The 26,525-nt window shown below is 41.5% G+C and overlaps 1 protein-coding gene across 2 annotated transcripts in view; it reads left to right on the forward strand.

Annotated features, from left to right (window-relative positions):
- LRBA (LPS responsive beige-like anchor protein) overlaps positions 1-26,525 on the forward strand; it is a 641,245-nt gene that overhangs the window by 263,163 nt on the left and 351,557 nt on the right. For both annotated transcript variants that reach the window (XM_075860361.1, XM_075860360.1), the window contains exon 36: positions 13,900-14,066. In XM_075860361.1, coding sequence (XP_075716476.1) covers positions 13,900-14,066 — 167 coding nt within the window. The remainder of the gene's footprint in view (positions 1-13,899; positions 14,067-26,525) is intronic.

Below are 26,525 nucleotides of genomic sequence, written 5' to 3' on the forward strand. Positions count from 1 at the left end.
CTCTCTCTCTCGTCTCGCGCGCTCTCTCTCTCTCGTCTCGCGCTCTCTCTCTCTCTCGTCTCGCGCTCTCTCTCTCGTCTCGCGCTCTCTCTCTCGTCTCGCGCTCTCTCTCTCTCTCTCGTCTCGCGCTCTCTCTCTCTCTCGTCTCGCGCTCTCTCTCTCTCTCGTCTCGCGCTCTCTCTCTCTCTCGTCTCGCGCTCTCTCTCTCGTCTCGCGCTCTCTCTCTCTCTCGTCTCGCGCTCTCTGTCTCGCGCTCTCTCTCTCTCTCGTCTCGCGCTCTCTCTCTCTCTCGTCTCGCGCTCTCTCTCTCGTCTCGCGCTCTCTCTCTCGTCTCGCGCTCTCTCTCTCGTCTCGCGCTCTCTCTCTCGTCTCGCGCGCTCTCTCTCTCTCTCTCTCTCGTCTCGCGCGCTCTCTCTCTCTCTCTCTCTCTCGTCTCGCGCGCTCTCTCTCTCTCGTCTCGCGCGCTCTCTCTCTCTCTCGTCTCGCGCGCTCTCTCTCTCGTCTCGCGCGCTCTCTCTCTCTCTCGTCTCGCGCGCTCTCTCTCTCTCGTCTCGCGCTCTCTCTCTCTCTCTCTCGTCTCGCGCTCTCTCTCTGTCTCGCGCTCGTCTCGCGCTCTCTCTCTCTCTCTCTCTCGTCTCGCGCTCTCTCTCTCTCTCTCTCTCGTCTCGCGCTCTCTCTCTCTCTCTCTCTCGTCTCGCGCTCTCTCTCTTTCAGTGTATCTGTTGGATACAATGTTCTCTCCGTTCACTACTTGTTCATGTTTTAATCAGACACCACTGAGAATACATATCACATTAACTAGTTAATTCTCCTCCTTTCACTATCATGTTTGAATTGCTCTTTGTAGAAGAAGCACCACTTCAAGAGGATGGTAATATAAATGACTGAGAACAAGGGGTCTGTAAATGTATATTCAGTCTAACTGCCTTCTGAATTATTTACAACTAATTTATCTGGGACTGCTGCTTTAATGCCTCCGGATCATTAAATCAGTAGTCCATGTTCAGGGGAAGCACATTATCTTTCTGTAAAAAGTGAAAACACTGCAGTTTACATTGAACCATTTGTAAGATGTTTAACCTATTGTGAGGTGACAAATACAAATAACATTTTTCAGCAGCATTTCTTGGCTAATATTAATTAAATTAACATTTGTTGCATTACTAAATTGAACCGTGTCACTGCACTGGCAGTAAAATCGACACATTTCAATACAGGGGAATCTCATAACAAAAAGGCATTTTAAAGTATACCATGCAATATACAGGTTTTTTTTGTTTGTTTTTTTTTCCCCCCGCAAATGGTATCATAAGCAGTTGTATGGTATATCGGTGCATACATCATTGCTTTATGTTCTGCATATATGTCAGGAGATTTTTTTTTATTTTTTTTAAGTGTCCCTGCATGGGTCTGGTCCCAAACATGGAGTTTAACGACCAGGCCTATCTTCGCTCTAAATGGGTTTTCCCATCAGACACATTTATGACATATCCCCAGGATGGAACCCGCACCTATCTCTAGAACAGGGCCCCCTAAACCTCGTTCTACTGCTCTGTGTTGGGGCTGAAGTGGTGTGATTTCCGACCATAAATTACAGAAACCGCGTAGCTCGCTCTGGATATGTCATAAATGTCTCTGATGGGAAAACCCCTTTAATGACCAAGCATTCCAAAAGTTATAAAGTTTTTATTTTTTTATTTTCCATTGACATAGCCATATGAGGGCTTTTATTTTGTGGGATGAGTTGTATTTTTCAATGGCTCCATCTTTCAGCATTGTTTTTCGCGAGAAGAAATTGATTTCACCGTTTTTTTTTGTACTGCATTCACCATGTGGTTGAATTAACGTGTTTAACTTTATTTTTCTTGTCGTTATGTTTGCAGCCATACCATATATGTGTATTTTTCACACTTTTTATATAAAAAAGCACTTAATGGAAAAAATTGTTTTATTTTAATTTTACAGTTGCCTTTTTCTTTTTTTCCTCCATAAACTTTAACTGTCTTTACATTATTTTTTTTTAGTTCCACTAGGGGACTAATACCATGCGATCTTCTGATCGCAGATATAATGCTTTTGTAAAACTGACAGGCAATCTATTAGACAATGCCTCTGGCACGCCCTAATAGGCATATAGCAAGGGCAGGCCTGGGGTCCTTTGTTAGGCCCTCGGCTGCCATGGCAACCCGTCGAAGGCTGGCGTTCGCGGGCCACCAACGGGTGACAGAGGGTGCCCTCCCTTCTGTCAACTTTTAAATTCCGCAATCGCTATTGATCGTGGAATTTAAGAGGTTTAACGGCTGAGATTGAAGATTTCTCCAATCTCCGCTTTTGCAGTGGGAGCCCGGCTGTCAGTCACAGCCGAGCTCCCACGGTGATCGTGTGGGAACAGAAGCTGTGCCTGCACGTCCGAATGCGGGAAGGTGACTCCTCCCATGACGTGCATGTACGTGAAAATGTGGGAAGGGGTTAACCCCTTAAGGACCAAGCCATTTTTCATTTCATTTCTTACTCCTGGCACTTCAAGGCCCATATCTTTTTAGTATTTTTCTGTCGACATAGCTGTAATGAGGGCTTTTTATGTTGCAGGGCGAGTTATGGTTTTTAATTTATCATATAATGTCCTGGGAAACGTTTTAAAAATTACCCCATTTTTTTGTGCTTATGAATTTACGACGTGTGTGTGTGTGTGTGTGTGTGTGTGTGTGTGTGTGTGTGTATATATATATATATTTGTTCAAAATGAAAAGCCATTTAAAAAATAAAAATTGTCCCTATATTCTGTGACCCATAACTTTCTGTCGATGAAGCAATGTGAGTGTTTGCTTATTGTGGTGCCTTTTTGGGGTACATATGACTTTTTGATCACTTTTTTTATTCCATGTTTTTGGATGTTAAGGTGACCGAAAAAACAGCAATTGTGGTGTTTTTTGTTTTTTTTTTAAACCTTTTTTACAGCTTTCACTCTGTGGGTTAAATAATGTTTTATATTTTAGTAGTTTGGACTCTTACACACGCTCGAAAGAATTTATTATTTTTTTGGGGGTGTTTACTTTACTAATATACTGCACTGTATTGGGATAATTACTGGCTCCTATTAAGCCCTGCCTCCAGCAAGCTTACTAGGACCTCCAAGATGGCAGAGCTTGGGACCTTCTTTAGGCCCCCAGGCTGCTATGACAATCATTCACATCTCACGATCGCATCACTCGGTAGCAATGCATTGAAAGTGTGCCCTAATGGCTTGGACAATGTGGTCACTATTGGACTTGGCTTCTAAGTAGTTTAAACAGGCAGGAGTGGAGTTCTCTCCAATCCTGGCCGTTACTGCGACGTGTTAGCTGTGGTACACAGCTGACAACTGCAACGTATGGAGTGGGCTTAGCCCATTAGCCCACTCCATACTACTCCCCCCACATGCCATGACTGTTACGTCATGTTGCAGCAATGATTTAACGCTCCTTTTGGTTTTTGTTGCATAAATCATGAACTTCTTGTTATCTGAAAGATGTTTGAGATGACAAAGTACTTGTAACGTGCATGTTTGGCCATGCCAAATGTTTGTCTTTAATTCCAAAGGCTTAGAAAGATCTACAGCAGCCAGACAACACTCGTGCCACTTATTTTTGGGAAAGACCTTTAGTTGGGCGTGACACATTCCATCTATTTTTTCCTATCCTACCACGGGATCTGGCAAGGCGTTCAACTTTTGACTGATCCCAGTAAGAAATCTACTATATTTACCTTTTGTAATGTCTTTGGGCAATGGTAATTGAACTCTGTGTCACAGCTGTAGAGCATCTGGACCCACTAGGCTGCTCTGCCGTAGTGGAAAAGCAGCTGGCCACAGTGGGTACCCGGGTAGATTATCAGGCAAATACTTGAAGTAGCAGACACGTAGTGAAGCAGGCACAGATTATGCTTGGCGTAGCAATGACACCGGACGTGGCTGGTGACACTGGACGTGGCAGATGAGGCATATACGACTCCAACAATAGGCTTAAAGAGGCTCTGTCACCAGATTTTGCAACCCCTATCTGCTATTGCAGCAGATAGGCGCTGCAATGTAGATTACAGTAACGTTTTTATTTTTAAAAAACGAGCATTTTTGGCCAAGTTATGACCATTTTCGTATTTATGCAAATGAGGCTTGCAAAAGTACAACTGGGCGTGTTGAAAAGTAAAAGTACAACTGGGCGTGTATTATGTGCGTACATCGGGGCGTGTTTACTACGTTTACTAGCTGGGTGTTCTGATGAGAAGTATCATCCACTTCTCTTCAGAACGCCCAGCTTCTGGCAGTGCAGATCTGTGACGTCACTCACAGGTCCTGCATCGTGTCGGCCACATCGGCACCAGAGGCTACAGTTGATTCTGCAGCAGCATCCACGTTTGCAGGTAAGTCGATGTAGCTACTTACCTGCAAACGCTGATGCTGCTGCAGAATCAACTGTAGCCTCTGGTGCCGATGTGGCCGACACGATGCAGGACCTGTGAGTGACGTCACAGATCTGCACTGCAAGAAGCTGGGCGTTGTGAAGAGAAGTGGATGATACTTCTATACACAACGCCCAGCTAGTAAAAGTAGTAAACACGCCCCGATGTACGCACATAATACACGCCCAGTTGTACTTTTACTTTTCAACACGCCCAGTTGTACTTTTGCAAGCCTCATTTGCATAAATACGAAAATGGTCATAACTTGGCCAAAAATGCTCGTTTTTTAAAAATAAAAACGTTACTGTAATCTACATTGCAGCGCCTATCTGCTGCAATAGCAGATAGGGGTTGCAAAATCTGGTGACAGAGCCTCTTTAAGCTCAGGAACAAACACTGCAACAGGATACGGGAACACTGGGAGCAAGATACAACTAAGGGACCTTTTGCATAGACTAACACAGGAACACAAACAACGCTCAGGCAAGGAGAGGAAGGGCGGATCCCTTTTTAAAGTCTAGGGTGTCGCTGGGTTGATTGGGTAATTTTAGATAGGAGCGCTCTTGGATGCCACTGACTTACAGGTAATCTTCTGTCGGATCTCAAAAAAGCGCTCCTGCACACAACACACCGCATAAGGGTATGTTCTTTCAAACGTCTCTTTTTTGTATTTTATTTTTTTCTTAAATTACAGGAAAATATTTTCCAGTAATCTAAAAAAAAATAAAGAAATTATAGCAGGAAATGCATAAAAAATGCCAAGTGTGACCAAATCCTAATGCGGTCATATGCACAAGTCCTTAGCCTGAACCTTAAAAGCAGGCAGGCCATCATATACTGTGCTTTTTCCTTAATAGCTTGGGCTCCATATGTTTCTTATGTGTAGTGTATTTTCTGTCCCCTAAAGCCTAAAATACAGGTCCTTCTCCATGAATTAGAAGATCATCAAAAGTTAATTTCTTTCAGTAAATCAATTAAATAAAGTGAAACTCATATATTATATAAATTCATTACACACAGGGCCTACTGAAAAGTATGTACAGCATATGCAGTCAATACTTGGTCAGGGCTCCTTTTGCATGAATTACTACATCAATGCGGCGTGGCATGGTGGTGATCAGCCTGTGGCACTGCTGAGGTGTTATGGAAGCCCAGGTTGCTTTGATAGTGGCCTTCAGCTTGTCTGCATTGTTGGGTCTGGTGTCATCTTCCTCTTGACGATACCCATAGATTCCCTATAGGGTATAGGTCAGACGAGTTTGCTGGCCAATCAAGCACAGTGATACTGTGGTTATTAAACCAGGTATTGGTACTTTTGGCAGTGTGGGCAGGTACCAAGTCCTGCTGGAAAATGAAATCAGCATCTCCATAAAGCTTGTCAGCAGAGGGAAGCATGAAGTGCTCTAAAAATTTCCTGGTAGACGGCTGCGTTGACTCTGGACTTGATATAACACAGTGGACCAACACCAGCAGATGACATGGCTCCCCAAACCATCACTGACTGTGGAAACTTCACGCTGGACTGCAAGCAACTTGGATTGAGTGCCTCTCCACTCTTCCTCCAGACTCTGGGACCTTGATTTCCAAATGAAATGCGAAACTTAATTTCTTCTGAAAACAGGACTTTGAACCACTGAGCCACAGACCTGTCCTTTTTCTCCTTAGCCCAGGTAAGACGCTTCTGATGTTGTCTCTGGGTCATGAGTGGCTTGACACAAGGAATGCGACAGTTGTAGCCCATGTCCTGGATACATCCGTGTGTGGTGGCTCTTGAAGCACTGACTCCAGTCGCAGTCCACTCCTTGTCAATCTCCCCTAGATTCTTGAATGGCCTTTTCTTGACAATCCTTTCAAGGCTGCGGTTATCCCTGTTGCTTGTGCATCTTTTTATACCACACTTCCCTTCCTCTCAACTTTCCATTAATATGCTTGGATACAACTTTAGCAATGTCCTTTTTGTAGCTTACCCTCCTTATAGCAGGTGTCATCGACTGTCTTCTGGACAACTGTCAAGTCCGCAGTCTTCCCCATGATCGTGTAGCCTACTGAAACAGACTGTTGGAACATTTAAAGGCTTAGGAAACATTTGCAGGTGTTTTGTGTTGATTAGAGTGTGACACCAATATTACCCAATATTCTAATTTTCTGAGAGACTAAATTTTTGGTTTTCATAAACTCTTAGCCATAATCTTCAACATTAAAGTAAAAAAAAATGCTGGAAATAGATCACTGTGTGTAATGAATCTATATAATGAGTTTCACTTTTTGAATTGAATTACTGAAATAAATTAACTTTTTATATTCTAATTTATTGAGAAGGACCTGTATACAAATATTTTATGTCCATTATACACCACCAGTTGCAATATTTCAGCCTGGTTAGAGCATGGACTCCTTTATGTCCAGTAAAATGTTCAGGGTGCATATAAGAGGCTAGGACAGTGCCAGGCACGTAAAACAGAGGGCAAGTTTGCGCAAGCAGTATATCAGCCCCTTGTTTTCCAGCTTACTATTTCATGACAGCGGGCTGCTAGCCATAGACTATCTTAATCATGGTTTTCAATGGTCCTCCGCATCACTCCATTGCCAGTGCTCCTTTGTGTGGTATCCCATCTGTACAGCATGTACATAAGTGTGAAAATGGGGATCCAAGGCAACCGGACTTCTTGTTCGAACATAGCTTTTATTTTATAGCCAGCGTAAAAGCAACAAACCACAACGTCTCAGCCACAAGGACGTGTTTCAAGCCGATAGAGGTGCCTTGGACCCCTATTTTATTTCCAATCTACCAGAAACTGAAAGACAATGATGGAAATTAGCATAGGCCTTACATATGATCTAATAAACAGTAGAAATCCCTATTCTTTTTTTTTTTTTTCCTTTTATTACAGTAGAAGTGGCCCCGTTTGCCTGCAGGGACCATGTGCAGCTGCTAGGGTTACACATATAGTATGTCCTACCGTTTAATTACAGCATCTTTAAATATTCATCTATTTTTATTTATTGCAAACTAATAAGAATAAATGTAGATAAGCTGTTAGAAATTCTCATTTAAATATATTGAACTAAAATTAATAATGTTTGTAGAAAGATTCAAGTTACGTAGCGGAGATGCTGATAATTTGTATGAGCCTGTCCTGTTTAGTAAATTATAAAAGTATTAAGACAATCATTCACGCTTCCTCCTTGATATGACTACAAATCTGCACTTTATTACTGTATGTCGTTTCTCTTGTTTCATTAGTTTTGATTATAAAGTATATAACAAGTGTATTTAAAACATTTTAGGTTGTAATTTTCTTACGAAAGACATTATGAGGCTTAATTTTCATTGTATTGTATAAGGTCAAATGCAAAGCTAATGTTCCACAAGGAGACAGAGATTGATAATCGGTAAAGAATGGGCCTCTAATGTGATTTATATCTATAGATTTTATGTCAGGTATGAAAAGTTGCTGTTCAAATTGTAAAGACTGATCCATTAGACCATTAGGAAGCACTTTAAAGCATTTACTACTTCCTTGGTTGCCTGTTTTTAGAATTATGCAATTTCATCTAACTTGTGGGATTATAATTGTAGAAATATAATTTAATACCATGGGTTAATTTACCTTTGCTGGTGTTGCAATTTTGGGGTTCTCATCAACTATTGGTATGAACATGGTTGCACATTTTTATTTTTGAAGCATTGAACAGGCTATGTACAGTATAAGGCCCCATGCACACGAACGTAAAAACGCCCGTAATTACGGCACGTTTTTGCGGGCCCATGGGCTTCTGTTGGCCACGGGTACCTCCCCATATGCTTAGAGGAAGGTGCCCGTGCCGTTGAAAAATATAGAACATGTCCTATTTCAGGCAGTAATTACGGCACGGGCAGGCCCATAGAAGTCTATGGGGCTCCCGTAATTACGGGTGACTACGTGTGTGCACCCGTAATTACGGGAGCGTTGCTAGGCGACGTCCGGGGATAGTCACTGTCCAGGGTGCTGAAAGAGTTAAACGATCGGCAGTAACTCTTTCAGCACCCTGGACAGAAACTACCGATCACAATATAGATCAACCTGTAAAAAAAAAATAGACGTTCATACTTACCCAGAACTTCCTGCTTCTTCCTCCAGTCCGGCCTCCTGGGATGACGTTTCAGCCCCTGTGACCTCTGCAGCCAATCACTGGCAGCAGCGGTCACATGGACTGCCGCGTCATCGAGGGAGGTCGGGCTGAATGTCGAAAGAGGGATGCGTCACCAAGACAACGGCCGGGTAAGTATGAATTTCTTTTACTACGGAAAGGGCTGTCCCTTCTCTATCCTGCACTGATAGAGAGAAGGGCAGCCGATTAGTGCAGTGCAATTTTGCCGCGAAAACGTGCCCGTAAATACGGGTGGAATACTGGTGACATCGGACCCGTATTTACGGGCACGGGTCCGTAAATACTGGTGCAATACGGGTCGAATACGTGTGACCAAGGACCCGTATTTACGCCAGTATATACGGGAGGAAAAAAATACGTTCGTGAGCATGAGGCCTAACTAGGTTTGTCTAAGATATAAAAACTCTTCAATAGTAAACTTTTCTGAAACTACCGAGGTCATTCAATAGTCATGATTTTGGTTGATCAGATGGAACGTTTGGGAAAAAATGTAAATGAAAAAGTGTTAGTGCGTGCGTGCGTGCGTGCGTTTGTTAATAAACTTTGTAAATACATTTTATTAAAAATCTATTTTTAAGATACAGCTGCTCTGTATTCTCTATACAGAACAGCTTTATCCAGTGCTATTGACTGAATCCGTCAGTCCTGCGGACCTGACGGGTTCAGTGACAGCGGGTTATAAACTTGAGATCTGATAGTTTACAGATCGATTCTTCATGTCAGACGCAGGACCCGCTGACCCTGAACTCGTCCGTGTTCGGGACTGACTGATTCTGTGAAAAGCGCTAGATACAGCTGCTATGTATATAGAATACAGGGCAGCTGTAGCTTAAAAATATTTTTTAATAAAATGTTTTTACAAGATTTAGACGCACACGCATACACACTAACACACACACTAATACACATTTCGTTTACATTGTTTTTTCCCCCAAATGTTCCATTTGATCAAACTCAATTATGACTTGAGAGAATGTCCTCAGTAGATTGTGAAACGTTTTCTATTGAAGAGTTTTTATATCTTAGACCAGAGTTCCCCAACGTTTTCGGACTCGAGGCACCCCTGGAAAAAAAACATTTTCATCTGGGCACCCCTACCAAAAATTGTTTAGAGAGAGACCGAAAACGGCTAAAAACAAGCACTACATTGTTAGGGTATGTTCACACAGCGTTCTCTTGTAAGGCAGAAAAAATTTGCCTCAAAATTCCTGAAGGAAAATTTAAGGCCGATTTTGACTTGACAGCGTTGTTTGTTTGATTTATTTTTTTTTGTGCCCTTTTTTTGCCTGCATTTTTTTAAGCTGTTTAAGCTAATGCAGAAGACGCAGGCAAAAAAAGCACTACAAACGAGCGCCGCAGGTTTTTTTTCTGCCTTGAAGACCACCAGCCCCCACTCACAGTAAAATGACCATCAGCCCCCCACTCTCACTAAAATGACCATCAGCCTGCCACTCACAGATGCCGCCTGCAGATAGTGCCACGCAGCCCCCATGTACATAGCACCACGCCTCCCCCTTGTAGGTAGCGCCACGCAGCGCCCTTGTAGGTACGCCCCCCATACCCATCTTCCTATACATAGCGCCATTGTAGCTCCCGGAAGGAGCAGAATCCCCCTGTGGCCGGCCATTCCGCTCCTGGGCGGAGTGCTTGATGTCTGTCCATATATGAACAGTGACATCAGGGGCAACCCCTGAAGTGGAATCCCCGTTCACAGCATTGCCGACGCTGTGACCGGGGATTCCACAACAGGAGAAGCCTCTGAAGTCTGGAGCCAAATCACCGGTGATTCTGTGACTCTGGATCCCCCGGTGACCACAGAAGTGTATGTTGGTCAGTGTGGACATCAAACTACTCAGTAAGAATGTGTCTTCATTTTGTGTTAATAAGCTGGCTCCGTGCCAACCACATGTGAAACTTAAGAATGATCTTCTATGAATGTATACAGTCTTATATTCTACCTGCTAATAAATATCATATAGTGTATACAAGTTGAGTCCCAATACACTGTGAATCCAGCTAAAGGTCTAGTATTTTGCGAACCTCAATTTAAAGCCTTATTCAAACGAGTGTGTGTCAAATCGGCGGTGAAAACCGACGTTTTTCACGTCCGATTCGTACCCGTGAAGTACCCTTTCTTACAGATCTCTCATAGTCGCGAGTCTATTGCGGGATCCGTGGAAACGGTCAAAAATAGGATGTCCTATTTTTTCACGGGCTCTACACGCGGTCCGTTAAAACAACTGTGTGAACAGCCTCATAAAGATACATACAGCTGTGTGACAGTCGTTAAAAAAAAAAAAACACACTATCACAAGGCCGATTTATACACTCGCCTGAATAAGACATTAGGCTCAGTTTGCATCTCATTTTACAGGCACACTGGAGTTATACGTTGGGCGTATTCCCTGATGTATTCCTTTGATTTATGCCACTATATGGCATACATTGGCATCCGTCAGCCTTTGACCCCATTGTAAAAAAACAATAACATATACCACATGGTATAAGTTTTTTTTCTGTGTATGTCTGCATAGAAATGTACACCGTAGACCAGGGGTCTCAAGCACGCGGCCCGCGGGACACAGAGCCGCTAGTATCGGTTCTGCTCCGAGACTCTGGAATTCCCTGACATCGCTGTCCACATATGAACAGCGATGTCTGGGGCTTCCCTAGAGCCCGAGTCCCGGGCAGAGCGCTAGTACAGGCTCTGCTCCGGGACTCTGTGGAATTCCCTGACATCGCTGCCCATATATGGACAGTGTGTCATGGTCTTGCCCAGAGCGGAGCAGAGCGCTGGTGTCTGCTCTGCTCCTGGACTCTGGAATTCCCTGACACCGCTGTCCACGTATGAACAGCGATGTCTGGGGCTTCCCCAGAGCCGGAGTCCCGAGCAGAGTGCTGGTGTCGGCTCTGCTCCAGGACTCTGGGGAAGCCTCTGACATCGCTGTCCATACATCGACAATGATGTCAGGGGCTTCCCCAGAGCAGGAGTCCCAGTGATGTCAGGAGCACAGCTGGAGTCCCAGGAAGAGCCTACTAGCGCTCTGCCTGGGACTCCAGCTCTGGGCAAGCCCCTGACATCACTGGGGCAGCCTCTACAGAGGGCACTGGGGCAGCCTCTACAGAGGGCACTGGGGCAGCCTCTACAGAGGGCACTGGGGCAGCCTCTACAGAGGGCACTGGGGCAGCCTCTACAGAGGGCACTGGGGCAGCCTCTACAGAGGGCACTGGGGCAGCCTCTACAGAGGGCACTGGGGCAGCCTCTACAGAGGGCACTGGGGCAGCCTCTACAGAGGGCACTGGGGCAGCCTCTACAGAGGGCACTGGGGCAGCCTCTACAGAGGGCACTGGGGCAGCCTCTACAGAGGGCACTGGGGCAGCCTCTACAGAGGGCACTGGGGCCGCCTCTACAGAGGGCACTGGGGCAGCCTCTACAGAGGGCACTGGGGCAGCCTCTACAGAGGGCACTGGGGCAGCCTCTACAGAGGGCACTGGGGCAGCCTCTACAGAGGGCACTGGGGCCGCCTCTACAGAGGGCACTGGGGCCGCCTCTACAGAGGGCACTGGGGCCGCCTCTACAGAGGGCACTGGGGCCGCCTCTACAGAGGGCACTGGGGCCGCCTCTACAGAGGGCACTGGGGCCGCCTCTACAGAGGGCACTGGGGCCGCCTCTACAGAGGGCACTGGGGCCGCCTCTACAGAGGGCACTGGGGCCGCCTCTACAGAGGGCACTGGGGCCGCCTCTACAGAGGGCACTGGGGCCGCCTCTACAGAGGGCACTGGGGCCGCCTCTACAGAGGGCACTGGGGCCGCCTCTACAGAGGGCACTGGGGCCGCCTCTACAGAGGGCACTGTGGCCGCCTCTACAGAGGGCACTGTGGCCGCCTCTACAGAGGGCACTGTGGCCTTCTCTACAGAGGGCACTGTGGCCTTCTCTACAGAGGGCACTGTGGCCTTCTCTACAGAGGGCACTGTGGCCTTCTCTACAGAGGGCACTGTGGCCTTCTCTACAGAGGGCACTGTGGCCTTCTCTACAGAGGGCACTGTGGCCTTATCTAGGGGTGTGTTGCATTATCCACAGAGGGCACTGCGGCAGCATCTAAAAAGGGGCTGCCCAATCTTGACGTGTGCTAACTGAGCCGCCGGACTGCATTTAGCGACACTTAAACTGGGAAGCTGGATTGTTGAAATAAGCACGTGGAGAAATATCTCAAATTTTAAACCTAGCGCTATTATTCTAGTAATGTAGTATTATTATTCTAGTAATAGTGTTATAGTAGTTCAAATAACTCATTGATTAACAATAATTTTGTATTGTATCAAATTTGAAAGTAATGCGGCCCGTCAACTTCCCATTTTTTCTATATGCGGCCCACTTACCCGGCCGAGTTTGAGACCCCTGCCGTAGACTATACTTGTCTAGTGTATGCCAAAAGCACACTTTTTTTTTTTTAACTATACTCTTGGTGCATAGGGGGCTCTGAATCGAAGTATACATCAGGGAATACTCCCAGCGTATACCTCAGACGTCCCTGAAAAATGAGGCGTTAACTGAGCCTAATAGGACAGTGGACTCTTCATATACTGTAGCTAAACATATTCATAGGTTTCTATGGACCAAACATATTCTAAAAGAGTGTCCTTTGGCATATGCTTGACCGTTTAACAGCTGGATATTGTGTCTTGACCAAATTGAAAAGTGTAGTTTACCATGCTACTCAACGATTATTTCATTTGCATGTGTTTTTTAGGAAGAGCAGGAAAAATAAAATACATGCCCCAAATGCGGTGGTAATAGACCCTGATAAAATGTGTTGTTTTTATTGCAGGTGCCTTCTTGGTTTTGTTTTATTTGGTGCTGAATTTTGGACTTTTATTCTCACCTTGGAAAGGGGGTAGGGGGGATTACAGTGCGAGATACAGTACCCAAAACCACTCATGACGAGTGATCCTCTCCTTACTGCATCATAAAGTGTGAATTGCATGACCTTTTGATCAAAATATTAAGATTCTGCACAGTTCAAACAATCAACAACGTAATGGGGAGTATATGACATGACCTTACATTTATAATTTTATAGGCAATTATTTATCTGGAATGAACCCATAGCACATGACTTTCTCTTTTGAAAAACACAACCTGTATGTTGTTGTCTGTGATACCTTTTTAGTAGTTAATTGAAATGAAACCAAACAAATCGCTAGCTTTTGTGACTAGCTGTTTTTTCCTTTTGAAAAATGTATGCATTTCATTCTTTATACTATATATGTTGTCACATTAAATCAAATTCTATTGCTTTTTTCCTTCAGTCACTTTGTGCACAGTATTCGGCAGAAAAGAGGGAAGATGAGAAAATGTGTGATCATTTAATTAGAGCTGCCAAGTACAGAGATCATATGACTGCTACTCAGCTAGTGCAAAAAATTATCCATATTCTCACCGACAAACACGGAGCATGGGGAAGTTCTTCAGCCAGGTAAGAGTGTCATAAAATATTTTATATTCATTTGTACTATGAAATGTACCCGTTTAGACATTTTCATATAAATATGTATCTAGTCCGTTTAATGGAGATTAAGGAATCAATCCAACATGTACTCTTTGTTTAATTGATGAAGCTTGATAAAGCATTGGTGGTAAAGCATTCGATATGAACAGATAGTTGTGTCCCATACTACCCCCCATGTGGATGTTGCAGATTCTTTTCCTTTTTGCCATCCATAGATGTAAGTGTCTAGATGGCCCTGCTAAACAGCATCACATCCCTATAGTGGAGATTTCTCAAACTGTCCTATGTTGTCTGAAACCATTTTATAATTATTATCGCTTAGCAGTGCCCACAGAATAGTTATTTATAGAACAGTGCCCATACAATTGTGTCTGGCAGAGAATTGCCCATACAAATCTGTAGCCCCAGCAATACCCATTGAAACGTGCCATCCAGAATAGTATGAGCAACCAAATAAGTTTCGTTTCTGGTGCAATCTTTGCACCCGGAGATCAGCACTGGAGAAGGCATTTTGGGTTGGAAGTATTACCGATATCTTGGACCGAAGCTTGTCGTTACATCCAAAAGCTTTTGAGTGAATTCCAATGTATTTCATTACTATCCAACTTTTTTTTATTATTTTTTTTATAAGGTTTTATTTTGTAACAAAACAATGAAATAAAGGTAACCTATACATGTCAGATCCACACACTCGCTGGGTAATATATGTTTCGGAGAAAAATGGTCAATACAGAGTTAGTGACGTATCAGCGATACAGAAAACATTTGCAAGTATCATCCCAAGGGTACAACATAACCGGACAACACACACATCCATTCACAGCTCACTCTCCAACCATTATATAGTTCGTATACCAAGTCCCTAAAGGAGGCATTTCTAAACCTTCTTCCGGGTCTGGAAGTGTGGTTTCAGAAGTATTCAGTCAAGTGGACCAAATCTTCTCAAATTTCACCAGTCATTTCCTAGTCATATAAAGTATTTTGAAATCTGGAATGTAGGAATTAACGAACTTTAGCCATTGTGAGAGCGACAGCCAGTGGAATTTAGGTCAAAATCACTCACTACTTTATGGGCACAAAACAGTAGGAACCTGAAAAACCATCTCGGATACAATCCTCAAGCCAAGGCATCTACTGTATAATACCAAAGAGACACTCTTGTGGGGAGAGTACCCTGGGAAATTCATAGTGCGTATTCATGAAGATGAGCTGCAGTAGACCAAAATGAGGCCAACCTGGGAAAGGACCAATCTGCATGTATAAAATTTCCCAGGCCTGATTGACGTACAAAACGGAGATCGGTGTCACAAATACCCATAGTTTTTAAGTCTAGCTGGAATGAAATATACTCGCTGTAAAAATGTGTACTGAATCAGCAATTCGCAGGCTCTAACTACTGAATTGAAAAAGGAGTCTGTTCCATTCGCCCAATCACGGGTTTTATGAGGGATATACACGGACCATTTGCGGAGTTCTTTATGACAGGGTCGAGCACTCCTAGACTGAAGTAATGCATAAATGCGCATAAGGGGTTTTGCCAAACCTGTTTTACAGAGAAGATCCTCCAATTTAGAACAAATCAACTGCAGTTGTAGGGACCCAAACAGAATGTTTGTACAGAATGTCAAACTTATATGTACCTAAAGATCCCAGACTCGTGAATCTTTTAAATATTTGGTATTCCTTTGAGGGCAAACTGCAGAAATTAAGGAAAGTATATATGGGCTGTCGCATGAGCTACATATTCCCAAAATATTTCCTAAATCTTGCAATTGGACCAATAGTGTAAATGTCTATTCCGTTGCCATGGAACAATGCTTAAATAAAAAAACAAAAACCTATTTATTTTTATAAAATGCATGCATTGACACTGGAAACATACACGAAACACAACACTGGTCTATAAGCAGTGACTGTCACCGGTAACAAACAGCGTTTGCAAATCATGACCTTTAGTTACTGAACTGTAAAATACTTTGGAAACTGTATTTGGAATGTGGCACCCACCTATTTCCTGTGTGTAATGTGATCATTCTATTAAGTTATTTCAATGCATTCCCTATGGTTTCTTTGGAAACCTTGAGGCTGGATGACACCTTGCAAAATTATTATTTTTTTTAAATGGCTTCTTTTGAATATGGCAGCTGTCAGATCCTGCACATTTTACAGTCCGTAGCGCATTTGGGGATGTATCTACTCGGACCCTTGCTCTTTTACCTTTAAGTATCTTTGTTTTCTGTAATTATTCAGATTCCTGCTCCTTCCCAATGATGCCAACACAAGGAAATAAGCCATGAACTATTTTCATATGTGGTAGACAGACAGAAACCACGCCATACGGATACTTGGCAATTGTCTTATATTAGTTGTAAACTAATATTATACCTTCCCCATCTTATGAGCCCCTGCCCCACCCCCCTCCCAAAAAATATAATTTCACAAAATAACATTGGTGGCCCAGTGACTTTTCATATTTTTTACCTTCATTAACTGTTTCAGTGGTCCAAAGGAACTGTAGGGCTGCAGGGGAAGCACAAATTCCCGGTGGGTTCACTTCCTGTCTTTCAACAGGCTATAGACTTATTAGTGACAGTCTCCAGCCTGCTAATGGATAGGCAGGAAAACTACAAGGAATTTTAATTTCCCCTACAATCCTGTCATGGATTTTGATCTACTGGAGTATTTATATCATTCTCATACTAAATTGCTATTTAATCTATTCACAAATCTATTTTGCGAGGTACCTTACAAATTAGTAATTTACATATTCCTACTTCGTAAAAAGTAAACCTTATGCAGCCAGCCTACGTGGTTTCTTTTAGATGTCATTTACATTGCATGTTTTATAGGACTACAGAGCGGTGAAGCTGTAACCTGTAGCCAGTCATTGGATTTATCTTCTGACCTATATCTGCCCCCAGCACCCTTTTGAGAATGGCATGATGGTAGTAGGTTTAAACCTAACGCCAATTAGATAAATTTTGCCCGTAGCACAAAACCCATATACCTGATATATATTTTAACAAATTACCCTTTTCCTATCTTCAGTGCCTCTTCCAGCCGATGTTCTACACAGACACCATCTTAATCTTTCATAAATACTCCAGAATTGTTTTGTCTATACTATATTACTCCTGCCGTATTTTTTATAAATATACCATTGTAATGGTAATGTGACCACCACCTATATTCTTCGATTTAAGTGTGAAGTTTACTTTGGAAAGAAGATCAGTACTTTCTTTTGCTGACCTATTGATGTAAGCACAGATAGTACTGCCTTCCTGTCTCCCCTTGTGTGGTGAGTCATTTTCTACCCTTTTCATTCCTTCATTCATTGACTCATTCGCACACATCAAGCAGTATGAATGAGAACGGCAACTTCCTAATTAAAAGGCCATTGAGAAAAATGTTGGTTGGGCGCAGAAATTTATGAATATTTCAGAAAGTAATTGCAGACACATTTTTGAGGGTTTTTATTCGGGTTTTTTTTCTTTGTAGATTTGCTACTGTTTTTTTATTGATGTCAAAGGACAAAAACATTGGCTTTAAAAAAAAACGTGTAAAGTTTTCTTTTTTCCCATTTGCTACCACATTAGGGCTATTCATAGAACCAGTGATAGGAGCGTTTTCTTTTATTGTGGCGCAGCTACAGCATTCGACTATTTGATATGCCTTTTGGCGTGTTTTTGTCGTGTAAGTTGCTCAGGGGCCAGCTGTACCATTGCCAGTTTGTTACCCTACCCATTGTATACATCACTGATGACTGGCTTCATGGGTTAGGATCAGGTATGGTAACCTGCAGAAACCGCACAAAATATCCAGGCTATCATAAAAATTAATAATTGTGCTTGGTAACGTTCAAGAGTAATGTTGTAAATGATATTCATTAACTGCATTAATATATTGTGTAAAATTAGCTAATCCAATGTGCAGTCAGTCAGTCTGAGCGGGTTAATAGGCCTTCATAGTATGTATTGCCACATGCAGTATTTATCTTATTTTACAAATGATGGCATAATGAGGTGTATCGCAGTGTGATTCACATAACTGAATTGCGCGAATACTTCAAGCTGTACGTTATTCTGATATTTATATTACACCGTCAATTCTGCACAAATTGGAATATTGCTAAATCTGCTTATTTTTCTCTCCATAGAACGATGTAGTTAATCACATATTTTTTTTTTATCTTGTGTGTCAAAGTACATCTATTTAATAAAGAATACATTTAAAGCCCGCCAGATTCCCAATTATACATTATAAACTCAATGTCCAGCGCTGCAAGCGTTAATATAATCTTGTTTTCTTGTCCTCTAGTAAATTGAATCTTCTAAGGATTTTGGTTTAATTTAGTTTATGCTGTTTTCATTCCTTTCTGTCCTTTGGAATTCATATCGCTTGCTTGTTGCCAGGACTTGGAGCCTTAATACTTTCCCATTAATGTCATTTATTTTGTTTCAGTATTGATGGGTTTCCTAATGCCGTCCGATCACTAGGCTGCAATGCTGGCAGCTGGCCCAGGATCGGCAGTGGTTTTAATAAATCACAATCAGACCCATGCCATTACATCAATATTTTCAGTCAATTATAGAGAAGGTCAGGTGCTGTATTCAGCGATGAAGCTCCAGCATGTGGCATTTTGAGAAAACATCTGGTACTGCAACAAAAATGGAAGTTGGTAAGAACGGGGGGGAAAAAAAAAATTCAATATTGCCCATTTGGGGCAGATCAAATGAAATCTACATTATTATGGGCACACTATAGATGATTACAGGCTTCTTGTCCACGGTGTGGTTATTATACCTAATTCCGTTATACGTAAAGAAATTCCCAAGTTCCACTTCAATAAAAATGAAAATATTCTTTTCTGTGAAGCAGATGGGATTTGTTGTTCCCTCACAGCAGGCATGTAATATCTTTTGACACCTAGTGACCTGTCTGAATGCAATTTGTGTCTTAATATCGGGCTTACACAAGCTGCTGCCACAGAGACAAAGTCCTCGTCTTTATTCCTGCAGATTTGTGCAGCTTTTTTCCTCGTCTTTGGAAATACCTACATCGTTTCTGCTCAATATTTGCCCTTTGCCGTCATTGAATTTTTTATTCTTTTTTTCTCCAATGAATACCAAATGGTTAGATTTTTCACTTGAGAATTTGTACTACCTGTTCATATATTGTCACCTAATGTAAGGCGAAGGTGAAAAGAAGAAACGCTGATAAGAAACCGCAGAATAAGCAAGAATATAAAGGGGGCGATGCAGAGAGTAGCAGAAGCCATCCCCCCCCCCCCCCACACTGTGCACTGAGCAGGTATTGTGTTTATTTGGGTCAGGAGACAAATCATCTTTCATGTATATGACACCTGGTAAAGTGGCTGAATGTAAGAAGGATGAGAAGAGATGATGGAGAACAGTGGATGAAAGTCTCGGAGGACAGGCTACCCTTTTCTCATCGCGTCCTTCATTGCATTCTAATAGGCTGACTAATGTACCATAGAAATTCACTCGGGGTCTTTGGATAGTAGGAGAGAGAGTGGCACTCCTCATCTTTGGAATAAAATTCATAGGCACAATTGCAGACATAAATTATTGTAGGCGCAGCTCTAAGGGCTTCGGCATTTTTATATCCAACTAGCTGGATGTTTTAGATTAGCACATAGTTAGGTTGCAGCTGCTTTCAAGACTCTATGCGAGATTGCTCAGAATATGTTCTAATGGATGCCCTCAAGCTAGGGGTTTTTTTTTTTTTTTTTCCTCCCAGTGAAACATTCATCATTTTTTTTCCCTCCTTTTTTTTCCCTCCTTTTTTTTCCCATGCATGTCAAGAACCCTGCCGGTAAAATCTTTGTGATGTGGTCTTCAATTTTTTTTCAGTAAATCAAATCATCTTCCTTTCAGAAAAGATGAATGCTAGAAGGTGTGGGTGTTATAAAAGGAAAAAAGGAGACGGCGAAAAATCAATGCGGGCAAAATTGAAACAGTATGCCTTGGTATTGATTGGCCTTGTGAAATCGAAACCAACAGCTTTGTAACTCTTCCAGTGGACAGTTAGCTGACCTGTAATGGACAAACCATCAATATTAGCATTATTTTTTTTATCTTGAAGTATGTCGTAGAACGTCTGAGTGGGGCTGAGACGCTGATATTCAATATAAAAGAGCTTACACTTCTGCTTTGTATTCCTCACCAGTTGTTTGTGGATAAGCAAAAGATCACATTAGACTTATTAGGAACATAGATATATTCTACAGAAAGACTATTTACATTTTAAGAGATTACAGTTAAAAATATATATTTTTATTAATTTATATGGCAAATAAAAAAAAAAGCAATATGTTTAATTGATATCTCCTTTAAGAGAGCACAGCCTTCAATAATGTGTGGCTGTACACAATTTGCTTTAACACCGTACCTCTTGCTAACCAATCAGAGCCCATGTTTCATTTCTCAAATTTACGTTAAAAATTAAATGAAAGCTGTGCTCTGGTTGCTGTGAACACAAAGGCCGGTTTTTAGTGTTGTGGACTATATTTATACGTGAGGCCCCTTGAGTTTTGTTAAACATCATAACTAATGAAAGCTGCATTTGATAAACCTTGAGGTTATTGATTTTGTGTGTCCGATATGTCGGAATCACAAGTAAGTCCCAGAAATGGATATTTAGAATAAATTCACACACGGCAGATTGGTTGCAGAATTTTCGAAGACCATTCCATTCATATGAATGGTGTTTGCGGAAATCCATGCACATGCTGCAGAAACAACGCTCTTCAGGTGTATGGGATAGATTGTCCAGTCAAAGACATTTCTGTCATAAATGTACCCTTATATATTTACGTCTGTTGGATTTAACCCCTTAAGGACCAGGCCATTTTGCACGTTCATGACCAAGGATTATTTTTAGTTTTTTTTCACTGTTGCATTCGAAGAGTGGTAACTTTTTTTTTTTTATTCCGTCGACATAGCCGTATAAGGGCTTGTTTTTTGCGGGACGAGTTGTATTTTTTGCACCATTTTTGGGTACTTATAATATTTAAATTAACTTTATTTTAGGAAAGAATTGAAAATAAACATCTATTCCAGCTTTGTTTTTCACGTTATAAATTTAAGCCGTTTACTATGCGGCATAAATAAAATGTTACCTTTATTCTATGGGTCGGCACGATTACGGGGAAACCAAATATGTAAAGGTTTTATGTTTGCCTACATTTGAAAAATAAAAACCCTTTTGAAAAAAAAATTTACTTGTTTTTGCATCGCCACATTTCAAGAGACCTAGTCGAAGGTGTAGTTTTCATTAGTAGTATTTTGGGGTACATGGGACTTATTGATTAACTTTTATTGTATTTTTTATGGTGTGTATGGGAGAAAAAAAGGAATTTTGCCTTTGTTTTTTGCGTGTTTTTTTTTTTTTTTTAGCTGCTGTTCACCCGGCGGTTTAATTAATGTGTTAGCTTTATTGTTTGAGTCGTTACAATCGCGGTGATACCATATATGTGTATTTGTTGTTTTCATTACACTTTTACTAAATAAAACCACTTTTTGGGGGAAAAAAAGTGGTTTTATTTTTACTGTCAACTTTTTTTCATAAACTTCATTGAATTATCGAAAAAAAAAAAAAATTGTCCCACCAGGGGACTTCACCATGTGATTAAATAAGCCTCTGGCATGGCCTAATAGGCAGTTGCTGAAGGTAGACCTGGGGGCCTTTGTTAGGCCCCCAGCTGCCATGGAAACCAGACAGCGCCCCATAATTTCTTTGCGGGGGCGCCGATGGGGTGACAGAGGGAGCTCCCTCCCTCTGTCAAACACATTAGATGCCGCTGTCGCTATTGGCAGCGGCATCTAATGGGTTAAACTGCCGGAATCGGAGTGCGCTTCGATTCCGGCAGTTGGGGCTGGAGTCAGACTGTGCATAACGGCCGTGCTCCTGCCGCTGAGCACGTGGGTACACTAGCAGTACCCGCCTGATCAGAGCGACGGATCATCGGTCGATATGCGTGAACGAATACCTGCTTGCGACGGATATATCAGTTGCTCGTCGTTAAGGGGTTAAAACACAGATTTCCACGCAGAATCCGACAACAATCCACAATCCAATGCATGTGATTGGGGTTTCCACAACGGTGTTTGAATGCTGCTAATAATTTTTTTGCATGGATTTTTGCAGGCAGCGTGTAAAAAAAATAAATCTGCATGAATAAGTAGCATTCTACTTCTTTCCCTGGTTCCACAGAGAAAAGCCGGCGCATTTCCACATACGGATTAGCGGCACATCAAACTAAACATTCACAGCAGACGTTCAAGATCAGCCTCTGATTTCTGCCGCTGATCTAGCAGTAAATACGTATCAGATTTGCCTATGGCAAATTCAACACGTCTGAACGTTTGATTTCCAGATTTAATAAATAATGAACAGCTGTCCTTTGGGGTATCAAAATAATATTAATAATTAGAAACCAAGTAAAGGCGTCCTAATACTTGCATAGTTTTATGCACTCCTTTTTTTATTAAAATAATTATTTGCAATATAAAAAAACAAGTAAGAAATTTACATATTTAAGTACAAAAGAGACCTATACAACGGCACTTGTAATACCCCGGCGCCTGACCCCCACGACCCCTACCCCCATATTATTGTATTCTTATGTAGAACAATGTTTAAAATAAAAACAAACGTCATCGGCTTTGTAGAAAAACCGATCACTATTGAGAATTTCTGCTTCCGTGCTTCTTCTTGTGGCACAGAAAGGGTTACTCAACTCTGCCTTTTTCTTTCGTGTTTATTACCTTTGTGATGAGATTTCACTTAGCATTTTTATAATGAATGAAAACGGGTACCTTGTAGAATTGCAATCCCATTAGCCTGCGGTGCACTGAAATGTGAAATGCAATCACAGCAAATGTATGCAGACACAAAAATAAATATATATATAGAAAGTCTTCTCCCCGGCCCCCTTAATGCTTCTCTTTCACCGTTTCCCCACCCTGCAGTTATTGCACTTGACACCAGTGTAAAGTAACATTCATTGCTCTCTCTGGAGCTACGACGATATTTGGAATTTTTTTTATTGCCAACGTTGGCCCATGTAATAATATTGTGAAATGGCTTAATAAAACTAACAATTCTCCCAGTCGTACCTGCTCTGAACCCCCACACACCACACAATGGCGAGCAATAATTTATACGGAGGCAGCACCAGGGTAAGAATTTGATTCCTACGTCTATGCTGAATAACACAATCCATTTAGCGGCAGAGTTCCGTTTTATTGAGGATGCTATTGTACTTAATGTTTTTTTCACATTGCATATTGATATTGAACTCACCAGTTTTTATTTAAGATATAACTCATGTTAAGGCCCCCTGCACACGCTGCAGATTTTAATGGAGAAATTGCTGCCACTGAAAATCAGTTCCATTCATTTTCAATGGGATTGTTTCTGCAGCAAGCGTAAAATCTGCAACAAAATCGACAGCGTGTGCAGGGGGTCTTTACTCTTACGAAGTCTGACATAATTAATTCTCTTGATCAAATTCTAGTAATGGTATTTGCAAGGAGGTCTCGAGTATCCGTCACTAAAATGCTTTTTGTTTTCTATTTTTGCACAAAACCATTTTAAAATTATGTAATAAATATTTTCTGCACTCGGAGATTGTCTCCATATAGCTCTGTATACTGTGAACCTCTTGAAATTTCTGAAAATAGATTCATATGAATTTTTATTAGGTGTTCTGCCCTTTTAGATGTCATAACAAACTGACAGCTGATTGGCCCGTCATGTGATCTTCAAGTCACTTCTGTGCAGCAGTCAGTGTGATTGGTCAAAACCATCACTGAAGCGCCAAATTTTAGACCTATTGAGACATTAACATATCCTTTACAATACTTTTACTGCAAAGTAACATTTTCAGAAAATAAAACCACAAAAAAAACTGTCTGACCGTACACAAAAATAAAAAAGTATCCTTTAATTCCGTAAATTGTAACAGAACATTGAATGTCCAAATTTACAATTATATGCTAATACGGTTGTTTACTTGTATGTTTCTTTGATACAGAGATAATTTGTATTCACCGGTTTTGTGTTCATCTTTTCATCAGTATAAATTCCTATTTGTGTGCTGATTGATTTCATATATCTTTATAGGGTTCGGAGCTCCGTTTTTATGATAGTGTTAATGATAAAAGGCAGCCATCACTAAAGGAAGCAGAAGAGCTTGGTTGGACTTGACGGACATATGTATTTTTTTTTTAAACCATACTAAGGCCTGATTTACACGAGCGTGTGCGTTTTGCGCTCGCAAAAAACGCTGCGTTTTGCGTGCGCAAAATGCACTTAACAGCTGCGTGTGTCATCAGTGTATGATGCGCGGTTGCGTGATTTTCGCGCAGCCGCCATCATTATGACACTCCGTTTGGATGTTTGTAAATAGAAAAGCACGTGGCTTTTTTTGCCCAAAAAGTGGTTTTATTCAGTAAAAGTGTCAAAACAAATCACACATACACATATATGGTATCCCCGCGATCGTAACAACTTGACCAATAAAATGAACACATTAATTAAACCGCCGGATGAACGGCGTCCAAAAAACCCGCAAAAAACAACGGCAAAATTCTCTCTTTTCTCCCATTCCCCCCATAAAAAATAAAATAAAAGTTAATCTATAAGTCCTATGTACCCCAAAATAGTACTAATGAAAACTACGCATTGGCCCGCAAAAATCAAGCCCACATACGGTCACATCGACGGAAAAATAAAAAAATGACGGCTCTTGGAACGCGGCGATGCAAAAACAAGTAATTTTTTTCTAAAAGGGTTTTTATTGTGCAAACATAGGAAAACATATAAAACCTTTACATATTTGGTATCCTCGTAATCGTGCCGACCCGTAGAATAAAGGTAACATGTTATTTATGCTGCATAGTAAACGGCGTAAATTTATAACGTGAAAATTAATGCTGGAATAGCTGCTTATTTTCAATTCTCTCCTAAAATAAAGTTAATAAAAGTTAATCAATATATTGTAAGCATCTAAAAATGGTACAATTACAAAATACAACTCGTCCCGCAAAAAACAAGCCCTTATACGGCTATGTCGATGGAAGAATAAAAAAAAAGTTACGACTCTTGGAATGCGACCATGAAAAAACAAAAAATAATCCTTGGTCATTAACGTGCAAAATGGCCCGGTCATTAAGGGGTTAATGTGGCGCGTATTTCTCTTTATTTCACTTTAATTTTCACTTCGTTTCACGTCACCATTAAGCCCTTCGGTTTTCAAAGAGTACAATATCAGCCGTCACTTTGCCACGAAGCATGCAAACTATGCTAGCAAGCAGTCAACACAAGAACGGGCGGCTACTGCTCAGAGGTTGGCAGCTAATTTACAGAGTCAACAGAACTTTTTTCTTGATAAATCACAGTGCGTATGTTATTTTAATCTATTTACATTTCCTCCTCCCAGTATCTGCGAAATAGTATGTAAATGCCATATCTTGCATATTCCTTGAGACAAATTTATTAACTGATAAGGGCTATTTTTCACATTTGAAAGACAGTTAATAAATTGGGTTGTAGTGTTCTTACTGTGCTATGAGGTTTGCACACACTACATTTAATGCTTTAGTATATCCGGCCCAAACACTCCCTCCAAATGCTCCTGGCCCGGCCCCTCTGTCAAATTTTAGAACCCATTGTGGCCCGCGAGTCAAAAAGTTTGCCCACCCCTGGGTTAATCGGTTAGGATCACCGCTGTGATCCGACCCGATCTTTTCCCCCAGTACGAAGCCTGTACTGGGAGATGCCGGGTTGCGGGGAGCGTCTGTGTTCTCTGTTAGGAGCACACGTAGATTAACGGGCTGCAGGCACAAGGACCAGCTCTGCAGCCCGTTAATCTACGTGGGGTGGACGGGAAGGGGTTAAGTAAGCTTCCCCTAGTGGTGACTGCAGGCAGCCATAATTATATCATTTAACTCCTATGGCTGGCAGATTAAAAAAAAATAAGCTCTGTATCAGAAATATGTGACTCCGACATTTGTGAAAAATTATATTCTGAATTTAATTAGCACAGAATTTTAACTTAATTAGATTTTAAAAAAATGTAACTTTTTTTAAATGCATACATGTCTGCAGGAAAAGACTACCGATTATCGTTGGGGAACTCTATTACAATATATCATGGAATCCTTTGGAACTGGAATATTCCTTTTATGTAATAAAAACCAATAATTACTCTTTTTAATCTTATTCATGTTATTAAATGCAACAGGAAAGCACAATTATTTCCATTTGCTTGTATAGCGACGAAGAAGTTAGTTTTCATTAGTATTAAGATTTTAAAAACTGGAGAGGAAAAATAAAATTAGTAACAAGATTTTCATAATATAGTTATATAAAGATCAAAATCTAAAAATTACATTTGAT

This window comes from Rhinoderma darwinii, chromosome 1 (genome assembly GCF_050947455.1).
Source record: "Rhinoderma darwinii isolate aRhiDar2 chromosome 1, aRhiDar2.hap1, whole genome shotgun sequence".
In the NCBI taxonomy this organism is placed as follows: Eukaryota; Metazoa; Chordata; class Amphibia; order Anura; family Rhinodermatidae; genus Rhinoderma; species Rhinoderma darwinii.